This window comes from Corvus moneduloides, chromosome 5 (assembly GCF_009650955.1).
Source record: "Corvus moneduloides isolate bCorMon1 chromosome 5, bCorMon1.pri, whole genome shotgun sequence".
In the NCBI taxonomy this organism is placed as follows: domain Eukaryota; kingdom Metazoa; phylum Chordata; class Aves; order Passeriformes; family Corvidae; genus Corvus; species Corvus moneduloides.
The window spans coordinates 15,537,181-15,552,596 of record NC_045480.1 but is presented as its reverse complement, the minus strand read 5'-3'; the positions used below and the strand labels follow the sequence as shown (position 1 = coordinate 15,552,596).

Below are 15,416 nucleotides of genomic sequence, written 5' to 3'. Positions count from 1 at the left end.
TACAATATGCATTATGACTGCCTGTACAATATTCCACATTGCAATGCACAGAACAAAAACAGTATTCACAGAACTATTCTGAAAATGCCTTATTTTTTAATTTGCAACACCCATTTGCAAATGCGTTTTTAGGTTCAGGAGCCTTTGTTCATATTCTGGCAAAATTTCTATGAAAATAGTTTTTTTAGAAAACACTCTCAAAATTATACAGCAAATGAGGGAGGAATGAGTCACCACACAGTCCTAATAGACAAATTAGAATTAAGAACTAATAAACTCTAATCTTGCCTGTGGATGGTGACTTTCCTATCTCATTCTACCAAGAGAACATTTAGATTGCTTGGTTTTTCCTTGTAAAATGGAGGCAATTTTTATGTATCCACCACTCAAAATTACTGTGGATTGATTAATGCTTGCAAAGCAATGAGTCATTTGGTATGGAAGTATCCATCTATTATAAACTGAAGTGTTCTCTTATACCAATTTGTGGTTACATTCAAATTTATCTGTAAAGAAGGAGATGGAAAGCATGAGTTGCATGTGAGGTAATTGCCTTTGATGTCAGTGCTGCTACTAGTTTGTGCTTCTGAAGCACATTCAGAAGCTCACTCTCACTACTACATTTTTGGAATTAGACCTTGTAAAAATTACCTGACTCTACTACTGAAGTGAGAGATGTGACTTCAGTGAGAATTTTGCCTAAGTGTTGCTGAATTGGATACCTTCAGTCCACAGTTTGGGGTTTAAGTGGTGCATGTAAGGGAGTGCAGGTGTCTGCTCAGACTTTCTAGCCTATGACATAAATTCTGGTCTAAAGAGAGATCCCGGATAGACCTGTGGGTAGTCATATATTGTATAGCATTCTAGTTTTCCATTCTCAGGTCCTCCTTCAATCCCCAGTACTCTGATTTCTCAGTAGTAGCCCTCCTCTTGAATCAAGCGTGCATGTGTGTGTGTGTGTGTGTGCATGTATGGGTGGGTACATATAAATATATGTGTCCCTGCACACAAACAAACATATGTGTACACAACCTCCTTATAAAAAAGTGCTTTGCTTTTTGGTGTGTAGAAGTATATTTCTGTCAATATTCACCACTTGGATTTATACACTTACGGGTAATATTCAGCTTTCAGTAGTAATTGACATCATGTGGGTTTTCATGTAATAATTACTTTGGAACAAAAAACCTTGCAGATGGTTTCAAGAGTGACTCTAACTTGCCATCAATGTAAAAAGATTAAATATGATGAGCCCACTCCCTCTGAATGGAGTCAGCCATTTTCATTGATTTCAGTGGGAGCTGGCACAACTTTGTCTCTACAAAAGGGAGAAAAAATGTATTATATTCGTTAAATGAAAGTTTGATTTCATTGCACTTAAAATTATTCATGTGCTGTTAGCAAATGGTTTGAAATTTTATAACCTAGAGCATTTGCTGAATTCTGCTTTGTATTTTCCTCACAGCAATTGGAAGGACCCTCATCCCTCGTTATTTTAGCACTGTCTTTGAAGGAGGTGTAACAGACCTGTATTACATTCTCAAGCACTCAAAAGAGTCATACCACAACTCATCTATCACAGTGGACTGTGATCAATGCACCATGGTCACTCAGCATGGAAAACCCATGTTTACCAAGGTAACAGGGAAGACTCAATAAAACATATTGTTGGTTTTTGGTTTTCTTTTTCTTTTTTAGTGTGTATAAGGGTGAAAAATATTGGCTGTTGAATTTTTCTGGTAGACTGATTATTTCTAATTCTGAAAACCCTTGGAGCCATTTAATTACTGTTTTCTATATTCATTATGTGACTGGAAAATTCTGTGGGTATCTCCTACAATTCTTCCAGAAAGTTTGCAAGAGAAGCACGTAATGCCAGGTTGCCAGAATTATCAGTTTTATGTGAATTAAATTCAGCCTGCCCATCTCCTTTACTCTGGGTTTGATTTTAAGGCAACTATGAGATTTCACATTGCTGGTACCTACCATTTGGTACATTTGATACTTAGCTAGTACAAGAACTATAAATCTCGAGGAAAATACTGATTTAATACAGTAGGATGCCAGTCCAAAGGATAACGAACTTAATGGAAGGAGTCAATTGATTGAAACACACTCTGGATCAAACAGTTAGTGAATATTCAATATTTGTAATTGATAGTGAATAATCTTCATGCATAGGGCACATGTAGTCCTGTAATTAAAACTGGTGCCACATATGTATATAAAACAGCAGTACCAAAAGGGTGAAAAATAAAAATTAAAACAAAAATTTTCTTATAGCAAAAAAAAAAAAAAAATCAGTAAACTGTTTTCAATATGGAAGTGAATACATTTTAATATATTAACAGGAAATAATGATCTTCCATCTTGTACCTGTTCATCTGTAACTTTTTCATGAAGCAAAGAACAAAAGGAGAAGGGGCAGCAGGAGAAGGTAGCTAATCCATGGTAGCTAATCCTGGCCTGCATGACTGTGGAGGTTTTAATTTTCAGTCATTGGCTATTGACAGCATCATGACTACAGTGTACATGGCTTGTGCCGTTCTAGCACGTATGTGAGTCCCATCCCTTTGCAGGGCCCTCTCTGCCACCTCCCATTGGGGTGGGGCTCAGAGGAGAGGAAGCTGCCAGTGTGTGGTGCCCTGGTGAGCCAGGAAGTGTGAGCCCACTCCAGCCCCTGTGGCTTACACACAGATAGACAGAGAAGAGACCAGATATTCCTATTAGCACCTCTTTTCCACCTGTCTGCTCATGAGAAGCTGTGAGTCCTGGCCATGGGCAGGAGATGTGCCAAAGTTACACAGTAGCTGCTTCACTGCTGAGCTCCCTAAAGCGATTTCTGTGTCATTTCGCTTTGTGTTAGCTTTATTGCAATAGCAAATAAAAGAGGGTTGGTTTGGGTTTTTTTAACCAGTAAATACAGTACACTTTTCTCAATGCAATTAGATTATTTTACTTATCATGGCAGCACATGACAGCATTGTTATTTTGGAAAGGAGGTTAGCATCCAGCAAGTCAAAGATGAACGGACAGTATGGACTGGGCTGGGTGCCCACCTCCTGTGAGGGGACCACAGTTGCCCCCCGCAGCACAGTCCTGTTGTGTGCAGTGGGTCTCTCTGTCTGCTGCAGCCCCAGCAGTGCACAGCTTGCCTCAGCCTTGACGTTTCTCTGGCAGATTCCGATATAAACCTCTGTGTCCTGGTGGAAAAGTTCAGGTGGAGATGTGATTTGGATTCTAGGAGAAAAATTAGGAGGGTTTAATGCACGTATGTTTAAAATATGGCTCGTTAGTAAGAGCAAATCTGAAATACAGTAATTGGTGGAATAGGGGAGAAGAGAATATATTACTCTCTCAGAAATAAGTTAGAGCTGAATGTTGTCTCAGCTGTGCTTGTTTAACTCCTAGCAGAGATACCAAAGGCACAGATCTTGTACTCAAAGGTAAACTCCTACTCTCACAGCATCGGTGATGGAACAAAGCAGACCTCCCATAATAAGCCCCACTGCAATGGGCTGTGTAGCTCCTTGGATCATAACTGAATTTGACCCAGTGAAACTACCATGAGGGGGGGGTTTAATGCAAAACTACAAACTGTTTCTGTTTCACAAGAAAATTCTAAGCTGAAAATTCACTAACTTCTGATATAACAGACTGTGACACTTTTCATTATGTATTGAATCAAGAATCCACAGAATCAAGAATCAAATGTATTTTATTCATTTCAACATTTTGCTAGTTAGAGCAAATCACTGCATACAGCAGTATTGGATGAATACATAAAATGGCATTTCCAATTCTTTTCAAACAAGTATGGCCAGAAGATGCCTAGCAGTAAGAATATGAATAGTCCAGCTTGTCTTTAGAGGCTGAGAGGTCCTTCTAAAGTGTCACACACTTTAAATTTTTTTTATCAAGATATAAATAAGTAGTATAAAGAATTTATAACAGTTCAATGGCATACATAAAAATGTTGTAGGAGACTGAAGGCAAGACCACTCTGTTTGTTTACTTGGGAGATGCTCCACTTTTTTCTTCCGGTAGATGAAAGTTTTAGGAGTCCTCCTAAGTCTGTTTTCACCATGTTTACTCCAACTCTGGCACTCCCACTTTATGTGTAGGCAAATTGTTTTTCTACACTTATCAATGTTTGTTTCCCAGTAGAATGGCAGAGGTGGGCATTGCCTTGACCACTAAAGCAGTGGGCACCCCATGTGCTCACTGCTCTCTTCCTGCTCCCAACAGTGCAGCCATCAGCTGGATTGTATTGGTGAAGCCCTTGAAACTCAGCGATTTTAATCCTTACTAATAATACCAGACATTGCCCAGATTTGTATAAGCTTTAGATTTCTTTTCAAGCAACAACTCATGTTTGAGAAATGGTAGTTAATAAAGGGGGAGCACTTATAAAGATGCCCAGTGTTGGGAGAATGAGATTGTGAGCAATAAGGCACAGGACCAAAGTTGGTTTTCATAGGCATAAGCAGCTGAAATCCCTACAATTAATAAGTGCAGTGAAGGGGTTAAAAATCTATTGGTTAGTTTGAGAAATGTTCTTTTTTAGTTTTTTCCTGGCCTAGTCTAGAGCAACCACGTGATACACTGAATGCCTGCCAGCCTCTTTCTTGTTGATCCTCCGGAGACCATCTGTGCTGGGGGCATTGATTAGAGTGTGTCTGCTGGGATTACATCTTTTCTGTTGCCATGCCAACTAATCAGCTGATTTTGGTTACCACAGAAACAAAATGTCAGAGCTCACAGTACGGTAACATGAATTCAGCACAACAGAAAATGTTTTCTTAATTGAAGACCCTTTTGATTTTTTGGATTCTGTGTAAAAAGCAGCTTTCAGGAAAAAAAATAGCCCTTTTAAAATAAGAACTGTGCCAATTTTATTGATTAAAAGCAATTTGTAAAATTCTACTTTACATAAGGAAATTAAATTCCTTTATAAGATGTATAAATCTTTACCACTGTAATATGAGGAATGTGTTTAAGTTTTTCTATTAAAATTTGTTAATGCCAGTGCCTAAAATCTGCTAAGAGCTTTGGCGATGTGAGCTTAAGAGAAGAAACATTTGAGAAGCCACAGGTCTTATTATAAAAAATTATTTTAAACCTGAAATGTTTTCACATTAACTGGTCAGTAACCAGGATCTTCGGTCTCGACACAGTAACATTAATATAAAATATTTTTCTTCTGTGAATCCTTATGTGTATGCATGTGTACCCTTGTGTAATTTCTCATCATAGTGCAGGTGATGTGAAAATCAAAATAAGGGTGAAACATAAGGCACATTAAACATCTGAAGGCATCACTAAGGTGTGTTGAAAAGGGCAGATGAGAACCTGTTGCAAGATTCTCCTTCACAGGTCTACAGGAAATTGTCTATATAGTATGCCTGTTAAAATTACCTATGTATTTTTGCAGAAACAATAAGGAAGAAAAACTGTAAGGGCATTAAAGTGAACTGTTAACCAGAAAAGCCACACATTGACCAAGTGAGAGCTCGCCAAGTCTGAGTTGGAGCTTGTAAAAAGGCTCAACAGACTCAGCTGAATCTGGGGTGGTTATTTTTCAATCAAATACTAGCTGTATTAAAATTAAAGTTGTAGAAACCCTTTCTTTTGAAAGCCATTACACCCTGTTTCCACAATATCTCTGTACCCTGCACTTGCAAGCTTACTGTGAACAGGGGTTGTAAGTCTAAATATCCAATTTTAAAAAAAAAATCAACAGTGATGATCAGTTTTCAAATCAGACATCATTTTCAATACTCCACAGTGCCCCCAGTCAAGATATCATGCTGGGCTTGTATTTTTCACCTTAAAGAAGACCACAACCATGTACTTTTTCCACATAAAATTGTGAAGAGTCGTTTAAAAGTCCCCAGTAATTTATTTTATTTTTCATTTTAGCTAGTACCCACTTGCTGCATTTATTCCTCCCATGTCTTCTGTCCTTTCTTAGACAGAAGATTCCTCACAAAACTGTGTGAGCCACTTTTGGTGGAAGTAGCTTCATTGTCCTGGCTCTCCTCTGCTCCCCTCAGTCTCAAACCTGTGAGGAAAATAGAGCTCCATGATGGGTACCAATCTGGCTTTCCTTGGAAGGGGGGATTAATAAAACTAGATAAGAAATGAAAAAAAAAACCAACCAAAAAACAAAACCACAAAAAACAAACCAAACAGGACAAAGTGTTTGGAAAAGACAAGGACACTTGGAAAAGACAAGGAGAAAATTAGTGAAAAAACCCAGGTTTGGCCCCAGGCATTCAGGGCATTGCCTATTCCAACTGGACATGAAAGAAAGGTTTATATGCCAAGCTGTAGAAAGGAAAGGGCAGTCTAAAACAGGTTGGGAATGACTAGTTCAGCAACTTGCCATCGAGTGCACTCAGTTGCACCACAGCCACCACCACTGTGAGGTTCAGTCATTAATTAGCAGTAGCAAACTATGAGGCAAAGAGAATTGATGCAATAAACAAGATTAAGTGCACAATATTCTATGTTTGTAAAATGCTATAAAATCTATAGCATTATAAGTTACTGTCTCTGAGGTAAGGCCTATGAAGTAATTTTCCCACATTCATTCTTTCTCCCCAAGAGGACAAAAAACAATTAATCTAGCAGAGATGTACAACAGAATACTGCTCTGATATTTTTGAATGTTGTTTAATCGATGATACAATACCATTGAAAACAAAATTCCTGGGAATTTATTTCATGCATTTTATGTGTTCTAGGTATGCACAGAAGGACGTCTTATCTTGGAGTTTACTTTTGATGATCTTATGAGAATAAAAACATGGCACTTTACTATTAGACAATACAGAGAATTAGTCCCACGCAGCATTCTAGCCATGCATGTAAGTAATCCTTTATTCATTTGACCTAATGCAAAGAGATGAGATTAGGTTTATGAAGAGCTCCAGCAAATTTCACACCCAAGGCAATTAACTATAAATATTTTGGTTTGCCTGCAATTACGTCTATTTACAAGTTCTTTCATCACTCCCTTGTTTCTCAGTGCTCTATTATTGCCACTGTTGCTATGTTTTCATTCTGTTTTAGCATGTAATTTTCTTTTTAATCCCACTTGGTGGTCTGTATGATTTGGGTCCAAAATCTCTTCTTATTGATATGAACTACACCTAAGTCTGTGAATTTTCATCGTTGTAGGTACGAATGATATTTAAGCTTTAAATGAAGAAACTGATGTTACCCTTGCATAGACGTAAGATAAGAAATTGCCATATATTTACTTAGAAACCATTAGAATTTTAATCCAGACCTTCTTTTTGTTCCACATTTCATGACTTTCTTTTGTTATTGGATGAAAACACACTCAATGAAACATTAAAATATTAAATATTCTACAAGTTAAAGTCAAAATATAAGAAGGTAAATTGTGGAGAAACAAAGAACATGCTTTTATTAACACTTTCATTTCTTCACCATAGAACCATTCCTGCTAGTAATGCCCCAATATACAAAATCAGGTGCAGGACTATGGTTTTATAAAGGGTAAGAACACAGACCCAAAGATATTCCTATATTTTAATATCAAGTTACTTAGATATCTATAGATAAAGATATATTCATAGTGAGGGATTTTAAATCGCTTAAGCAACCTGGACCTTTTTTCAAAGTGCTATTACAAGCCTGAAGAAAACACCTGTGAAAACCTGCCCCACCATTTCTGTCCCAGCATTATCTGCTGTTTTAGGGGACTAATCAACTGGACTCTTCAACAGTATCCCATTAAGGGACAATGAGGATGGCCATGATCAACATTATGTATTTAGGGGACTTCTACAATTCAGAGTCGAAGCAGGTTAGACAGCAACCAGCAGGTATTAATTTTGTAACAAGATTAATCTCATTTTAAAGAGGAGGCTGGTCTCACAGGTAAAGATCCTGGCTAGGGTCAGGGAAGCACTATACTTGCATTTTTCGCTGTTTAATTCTGGCAAAATAACTTAGATTAGAAGGGTTCTCCAGACTGTGCTTAATGTCATATACTTGATGAGGTCTTTCTGCTGCAGTCTCTTTCCACAAAAAGAAAATGATAAGTTTCTTATTCCTGCCTTTTTCTGTCTAATGTCCTGGGACCCCAGCCAACAAATAGAAGGCTCAAAGTGTACTGCAACCCCTCAGGAAGCTCTTTGCTTCCTGAGCAAGTGAGCATGGTGGGGCCATGCTCACTTTTATGACCAGACCTCTTAGGTCTATCTTTTGAATGGATGGGCAGGGATCAAAGGAACATACTAGAGAACAGTCTTTAGTCTGCTCCAATACTGCTTTACATTTTCCTATGCATATGGAACTCCAGCTTATTACATAAATTTAGCATCAATGTGTAATTTTTCCATAGCAGTGGCACTGCTTTTCAGGGAACCCTTCCTACACTCCACTAAACACACAGAAAAAAACCAAAAACAAACCAATGAAAAGCAAAGTGAAAATTCTTTTTTCCTTTGTTGTTTAGGCACAAGACCCTCAGGTGCTGGAGCAGCTGTCCAAAAACATCACTCGAATGGGTCTGACAAACTTCACCCTCAACTACCTCAGGGTAAGCATTCCATAGCTGATGATTATTGTGAGCATTTTTTAAAAGGTACTGTTGGCTTTGAGTCAAGGTAATGAGAGCAGAGCCTGTGTCACTCAGGTAAGAAATTGACCTAACCCTTAATGAGGGTGAAGGAAAAACAAAGACACCGTAGTAGGGATGTAGCTGATAACAATAGGCTATTAAAAAAGCTAAGAATTTTATCATTCACTCCAAGCCTTGTGTGAGTAGCCCCTCTTTTTAACAGTCTTTCTTCTCAGTTTTGAGTAATGCCTTTATTTTATTGTAAGCAAGAAGTTCCCAATATTTTTCTTCTCTGTTTCACTGTGCCTGAGAAAATGGCAGCTAATTCTTATTAAAAGCTGCCTGTCTTCTCCAGGCTTTCAACCTTGCCACCTCTTCCAGGCAGAGGCAGAGCTGAGGGAAAGCTCAGCTCCAGCCCTGTTTGCAGCAGTCCCTCAAAGCAGTCCTCACTTCACATGCCTCTGGGAGCCTGAGCTTCCTCCTTAGCCTTGCACTGAATTGAGTGCGGTTTTTACGATTAAATAATGCATTTGTTTCCATTGCTTTTTGACCCCTAAAGTGCATTCAAAGTTTAGATGTTTATTTTTATTTTTGAAAGTATTCCCTGGTGTGGGCTTACAATACATACACAGAAATACAGATTTGTAGAGTTCATATTTCAAGCTTCAAATTCAGATTTTTCCTGTTTCTAGGAAATTGCTCAATGATACACCAAGCCAACTTGGGCAAGAGTATCTGGTTTTATTCCTTTTAATTGTGTGAGTAATTATTCAAGGCACTTTTAAAAGATAAAATGAACACTATAAAATGTAGTTATTTTCAGCCTAATGAAGAGCTATACCTAAGTCTGTAATTTAGCTGTACTTCATTCAGTTCTATGAGCCTTGTAATACCTTCCTTATGGATGGATGGAGTCCTGTCCCCAGAATGTTTTGAACTCCAGGGGAGACAGGGTGCAGAACCGAGACAAGTGATGAGATCTCTCTCACTATATCCCTACAGTTTATAGATAGCTTGTAGTTGTATTTACTCTCCCAATAGCATAAACCATTGCTGATTGTTGCTTATGTGGTGTTAATGTAAAAATTACTGTTCAAATTATAGCCTGAGTTGTGCAGGGCAGGTCTGGTCTATTGTAACTGAAAGAATATGGCATAAAACCTCAGAGGAATAATACATTTCATTAGGATTTTTCCATGTGTAAATGTAAGGTTAACATGTCTGTGTAATGCACATTGTATTCTCGTGGTTAGTTTAGTCCGTGATTTGGTACAGAGAGCAGCTCTTGTGCTTTGGCAACCCTACAGCCACACTGTCATTGTTTTGTGGCAGGGCATCCTAGAGCATGTCCTAGCGAAATTCCTTGTGGCAAACTGGGCAGAAAGTGTCTGACTTAGGTAGGCTGTTTCCGTGGTTTCTTTGCAAACTGTGCAGTGGCACCAGACACTGACCCCCTTGTGGGGTGTTTGATCCCCTGAGCGTGATGGGACGCAGCGTCGTGCGCTTGGGCTGCCCCTCAGCAGCCGCGGGACTCTGCAGCCTCCACGGGGCCCCAAGGGTCAGGTGGAATTCCCAGCACTACCTCTGTCACTGACCCCTTCTGGGTCCTCTCTGGAATAGTCTGTGATTGCTCAATGTGACACTGGAAATGACAAAGGCAGGGTTCCAGTTAGGAGGCAGCTGGCATCAGGCACCCATGCTGCTCCCTCTGTCAGCATCAAAAAAAAAAAAAGCAAGAAAGGAAGAGGGAGAGGGAGAGGGAGAGGGAGAGGGAGAGGGAGAGGGAGAGGGAGGAAAAAAAACCCAGAAAAAGAAAACTGGGATCAAGATAAGCACTAGGGAGATGAGCAGTGAAGTGGAAGGGGATGAAAAGATGAAGTCTTAATTCTTTTCTTCTTCCAAACTAGTTTTGTTAGCTTAACAGATGACATTAGGTCTCTGGGTGCAAAGCTTCCTCTGGCTCCTGCTGTGGTGATTCCAAGAGGAAATCTTTTTTTTCTCAAGCCAATCTTTACATGTCTCTTTTTCTTGTGGTGAGGGATTGATCATTCTGCTCTTTTTTTCAGATGCTCGGTTCATCATGGCAGCTTGTATTACATGGTGTATTTCCATTTTGATTTGTTTCTTTTCCAGTTACTTTCCTCTGTTTATTTTAACATGAAAATCTTTTCTGAGCTCATCCACTAAAAATCATGCACTAAAATAATGTAAATGTACTTAGGTTTAAGGTGTTCTGTTTTGTTGGTTTTTAAGTCAGCATTTTATAATATTTTATTCAGTCTTCCCAGTGTTTAGTAATTAGCACTGTTGCATGGTTTTGAATAAGGATCAGAAACTAAGCATAAAAATTATTTCTTTTTTTTCTGCTGCACACAGCAAAGGCTTGTGATACTCATGAGCAAAAACTTCACTGATGGGCGGAATTAATCATTTTTTTTCTCCAAAGTGCACACAGCAGCAAGCTGTGCTGCAGTTTCTTTAAAGGAAGAATTTAAACCTGGATTTCAGATAGTTGTGATATAAAAGCATAGCCTGTGTTTTTTGGGCTCTAGACATCACAGAATGCTAAATCATTGCTAGCTGGGATAATTGCAGTTGCTGGCATGTAAACCTCCATTCCTGAGTGCCACATGCTTGTAAAGCCACAGCTTTGGATGTGTGCCCTGATTTGTCTTCATTCACTACAAGTAAAACTGTCCAGCATAGAAGAACATTGATTTTGTAAATCATATTTAATATAAATTTAAAATATATCTTCTTGGAACCTGGAAATGAAATGTTTTGTCCTATGTCAATTGCCAAATGGTCTTTCTCTCTGTTTTCTCTGGCTCTGTGTAAGATCATAGGCTTCCTTTCTTGCTAGTTATGAGTTTGTTTTGTTCCAGCATAATTGATTACCTCATCAATGGGGTCAGCATACTTTGCTGTAGCTGCTGACTAGGAGTTGAATAGGCTGTCTCAGAAATAATGAGCAAAATCTTGTAGGTTTTAAATTAATATCAAGCTTTTTAAAATGTAATTTCTTATCAAGTCATCAAGTAGTAGATATTATGAACTACCAGATAATAAGGCCAAGACCTAGTCTCAGTCAGTATGAGTCCAGGAACAAACAGGAGTCCTGTACAGAGTTTGAAGGCGAAGATAACATTGAGAAGAACAGTTTCCACCAAGCTACAATAATTTACTCCCCACATTACCTTCTTTTTTTTCTACACAATTTTTTAATTGCTGAGCTATTTTATTTATAGCTTCAATGCATAATGGATTTGAATGTACTCTAAAAACAATACCTCTATACTAGCTGCACTCTTCAAAATTTGGAGCTCAGATATTTCTTGCTGCCATCTATAAAATGATTCATTCTCTTAAAATTTCTGACACTATTAAAAGGTCAGCCCCTACTGTCAGTTAGACAGAATTACCTGGCCTGAGCCTTGAAATATGGTAGCATCTTGCCCAGCTGGTTTTCAAAATTTTTCTCTGCTTTCTTTCACAGGCTGGGCTGGAGTGATTTCTTAGAGCTCTTCCCCACATGTATCTGTTGCATCCTCCCCACACTGGCTCTGGTAGCCAGTTTATTGATGTTAGTGGAGCTAAATCTGCATCTGCCCCTTGCAAAGTTAGAGTTAGCATGGCAGAGCGCGTCAGGAGAGGTATCTAGGCAGGGGAATGCGCACTCCCATTTCCCCTTACATCCTGTATGACTCTATTAACCAGGGCTTGCTTATCTGAGCTACAAATTATCCAATTTGTTTGTTTTCTATATAAGACAATAACAAGGTGTCACTATTGCTACACAGAGGACAATATTTTCTGAGTCCTCACTTTCACTAATTTAGTTCCTCGCTAGACACTTTTGGATTTCTTCTGCTAGGAGGATAATGAGAATTATTTAATTGGACACAATTTTCTAAAGGCACTACTTACATTGTAATCAAAAGCTATTTGTATGTATACCCACTGTGTACACAAAATTTTCTTTTGCACATGCAAAATAGACACACATGCAACAGCTTCCTTTAATGTGCAGGGAAATTTTATTTTCTAAATATGGTTTCAAGCATGGGAAAGATATGAGCTCAAATAATTTTGGAGCTATTTTGCTCCTAATCCATAACAGTACGTGGCATCTATCTAGTCATTATTTTACAGCTGTTGGTGTATCTTCAGTGAAGAAGGAGAAAGTTTACATGCATACATGTTAAGGACGCAATGTCAGGTGCTTGGGGGAAAATAAATGCTATATTTAGAGTCATGCATGCAATATGAACTCATTTCCCTTTATGAGTTACATTGTGTCATCGTCATTGAACTACATCATCAGGCAGTGCGTTTCCCACAGACTCCCCACTGCATGCAGTGCATGGGATGACTAGCCCTCACTCTGTAGCAAGTGCTTCAGTGCTACTCATTTTCTTGTCAGTTCTTCCCCAGCATCATTCTGCTACCTAGGGAAGTGGTGGATTCACAATTCCTGGAGGTATTTAAAAGACCTGTGGAGGCGGCACTATGGGACATGGTTTAGTGACAGCCTTGCAGTGCTGGGTTGGTGGTTGAATTCGATGATGTTAGAGGTGTTTCCCAACCTAAATGACTCTCTGATTTCATCTCAGCTGCAAACCTTAATGGCTGCATGGCTCCTACCAGCTAAGGAGGCATTGTTATTCCAATGCACACGTGTGGGGCTAAGGCACATGGCTGGGCACTGGGGCAGTCTGAGGGGACAGCTAGTGGGAGGTGGCCATTCTGAGAAAGCAAGGGCCTCATTTTGCAGAGCACTTGGGATTTTATCTTGCCCCATGTACTAACAACAAAACTATTGCTGTTGGAAGCAGTCTGTTGTCTAAGGCTGGCTATGTATTTGAAAAAGTAGATGGTGTTTCTGGAAACACACTAGTGAAAATTCTTTTTCCATGACTGAGTACAGCTTGGGAACAAGGGCAGTTTGTTACAGCAGCACTGGGCTACTCCAAAGCCTATCCTTTCTTGTTCTGCAGCCCCCTGCTTCTGCTATGTTTCCATGTCTTCAGTAACTACGAGTGAAGCCCTGCACAGAGGAACTTCATTAGCTTTGTGCTGTGCACTGAATGGGGGGTGCTAGGGAGACAGATGTGTTCAGATGCTGTGTCCTACTGGATGTGAATGAGAAGTTCTATTAAGGGTTCTCAAGCACTCAAAGGAGGCGGTTTGGGTCATTTAATCATTTTGGTGACTTTTATAAGAAAGCTGCCAAAATTTTAAAGAATCCTCTGTACCATAGATGTTGAAAGCAGACACAATATTTTGTAGTCTTAGTTCCTATAAATAATGGAATTTTTCAATCTAAACAAATCCAGCTTGGGGTAGCTCTTCACAGGAAAATACAGTCAAAACCAGAGGGTTCTCACAGAAGGATTCAGATTACTGTAGCTGGCTATCCATAATCTATCTGTGCCAACTATAATTAGCTGATTCTGCCAAGGTTTTCTGGTAATGTAATTTCTTAGCATTTATTTTAGTAATGATCACAGTGGTTTCTGTTCCTCTCTTTTATGTATCTAATGCTTTAGGGATAGTTATATGTTACTTTCAGAATAATAAATGAGAAGAAATGTGTTCTTTGCAAAAGCTCATACAGTCAAATGTTAGCTTTTCACTTTTTTAATAAAGACAGAACATCACAGAATCCTTATATCAGGAGTTAATTCATCATAAGCATGAAATATCAGAGAGAACAGGGATGGGAGAGTTGCAGAAGATGGGACAGGTAGAGAATTAAGCACCGACTTAGAAATTTTCTAAAGCAAAGATGGAATCTGAAGCAACCCCTGGCTAGGACATGGATTGGAAAGATAATATTCATAGTGTTAGAAATAATACTGGTGTGCTTTTCATCCCTTGATTTCTAAGTATTTTGCTAAAACAAATGGGAAAATTGCAGCACATGAGGAACAAAAAAGGATGGAGCAAACCCAAAAGCATTTAAAAAAAATCAGATGGCAATTTTAAACCAGACTGGAGAGTACAGTAAGCTGGTGCATTAGTGTCCTCTTCTGCTCCTAATGACTCAGAAACAGATTTTAGTGTTTGTGAATATTAGAAATTTCAGAAGTCAGTGAGAAGTGGGGAATGGGAATAGAGAACAAGAGACTACAGAGATCAGAGTACAAATTGGGATTTTAGCAGAAATGGCAGCTTTGCCAGTATTCTGGAGATGGTAATGGCCAGTTTTCACATAAAGTGCACTACCAGGCTCATGAGTATCAGTTAAGGAGAATGATGTGTGTGTATGAAGACAAGCAGTTGCTGTGCTCACTGGACATACAGACCATATGACCTTTGAAATAAAATTAAGGTCTGGACTAATGAGAATGGAAGGATGATAATCAGTAATGTGAGTCCTTGAAGCATCTATGAGTAAGAAATCAGAATGAAGTTAGGTTGGAGCAGTTTAAAATTAAAAATGTCAGAAGGGTAAAAGGGAGAAAAAGGAAGACAAAGACAAAGCACTAGTTATATAAAAACAAGCTACAAGATTTGAACTAATAACGTTATTTCAGAAAAGAAAAAAGATGAAGAAAAAAAAGTCCAAGAACACAGCCACAGGCTCTCTTTTTAGAAGACCAATTTAAAGCTTGGACTAGTATGCAGTACAGTCATAAATAATAATAATTGTTAATTAAGTTTAGGAATGAGACCTGCAGAGGTACAGTTTGTATGAAGACCTGAAAATGCCCAAACCAGCTTCTTGTTCAAAGCAATGAAAACAGCAAAAATTTTAATTAGTTGTTTAATATTGAATATCCATCACTATTTGGCATGAATTTTTATGCAGGGA

General features: G+C 38.7%; 1 protein-coding gene across 14 annotated transcripts in view; it reads left to right on the top strand.

Moving 5' to 3' along the window:
* Positions 1-15,416, top strand: part of LDB2 (LIM domain binding 2) — a 369,436-nt gene that overhangs the window by 315,290 nt on the left and 38,730 nt on the right. For all 14 annotated transcript variants that reach the window (XM_032109227.1, XM_032109225.1, XM_032109226.1 and 11 more), the window contains 3 exons: positions 1,466-1,638; positions 6,750-6,872; positions 8,495-8,578. In XM_032109227.1, coding sequence (XP_031965118.1) covers positions 1,466-1,638; positions 6,750-6,872; positions 8,495-8,578 — 380 coding nt within the window. The remainder of the gene's footprint in view (positions 1-1,465; positions 1,639-6,749; positions 6,873-8,494; positions 8,579-15,416) is intronic.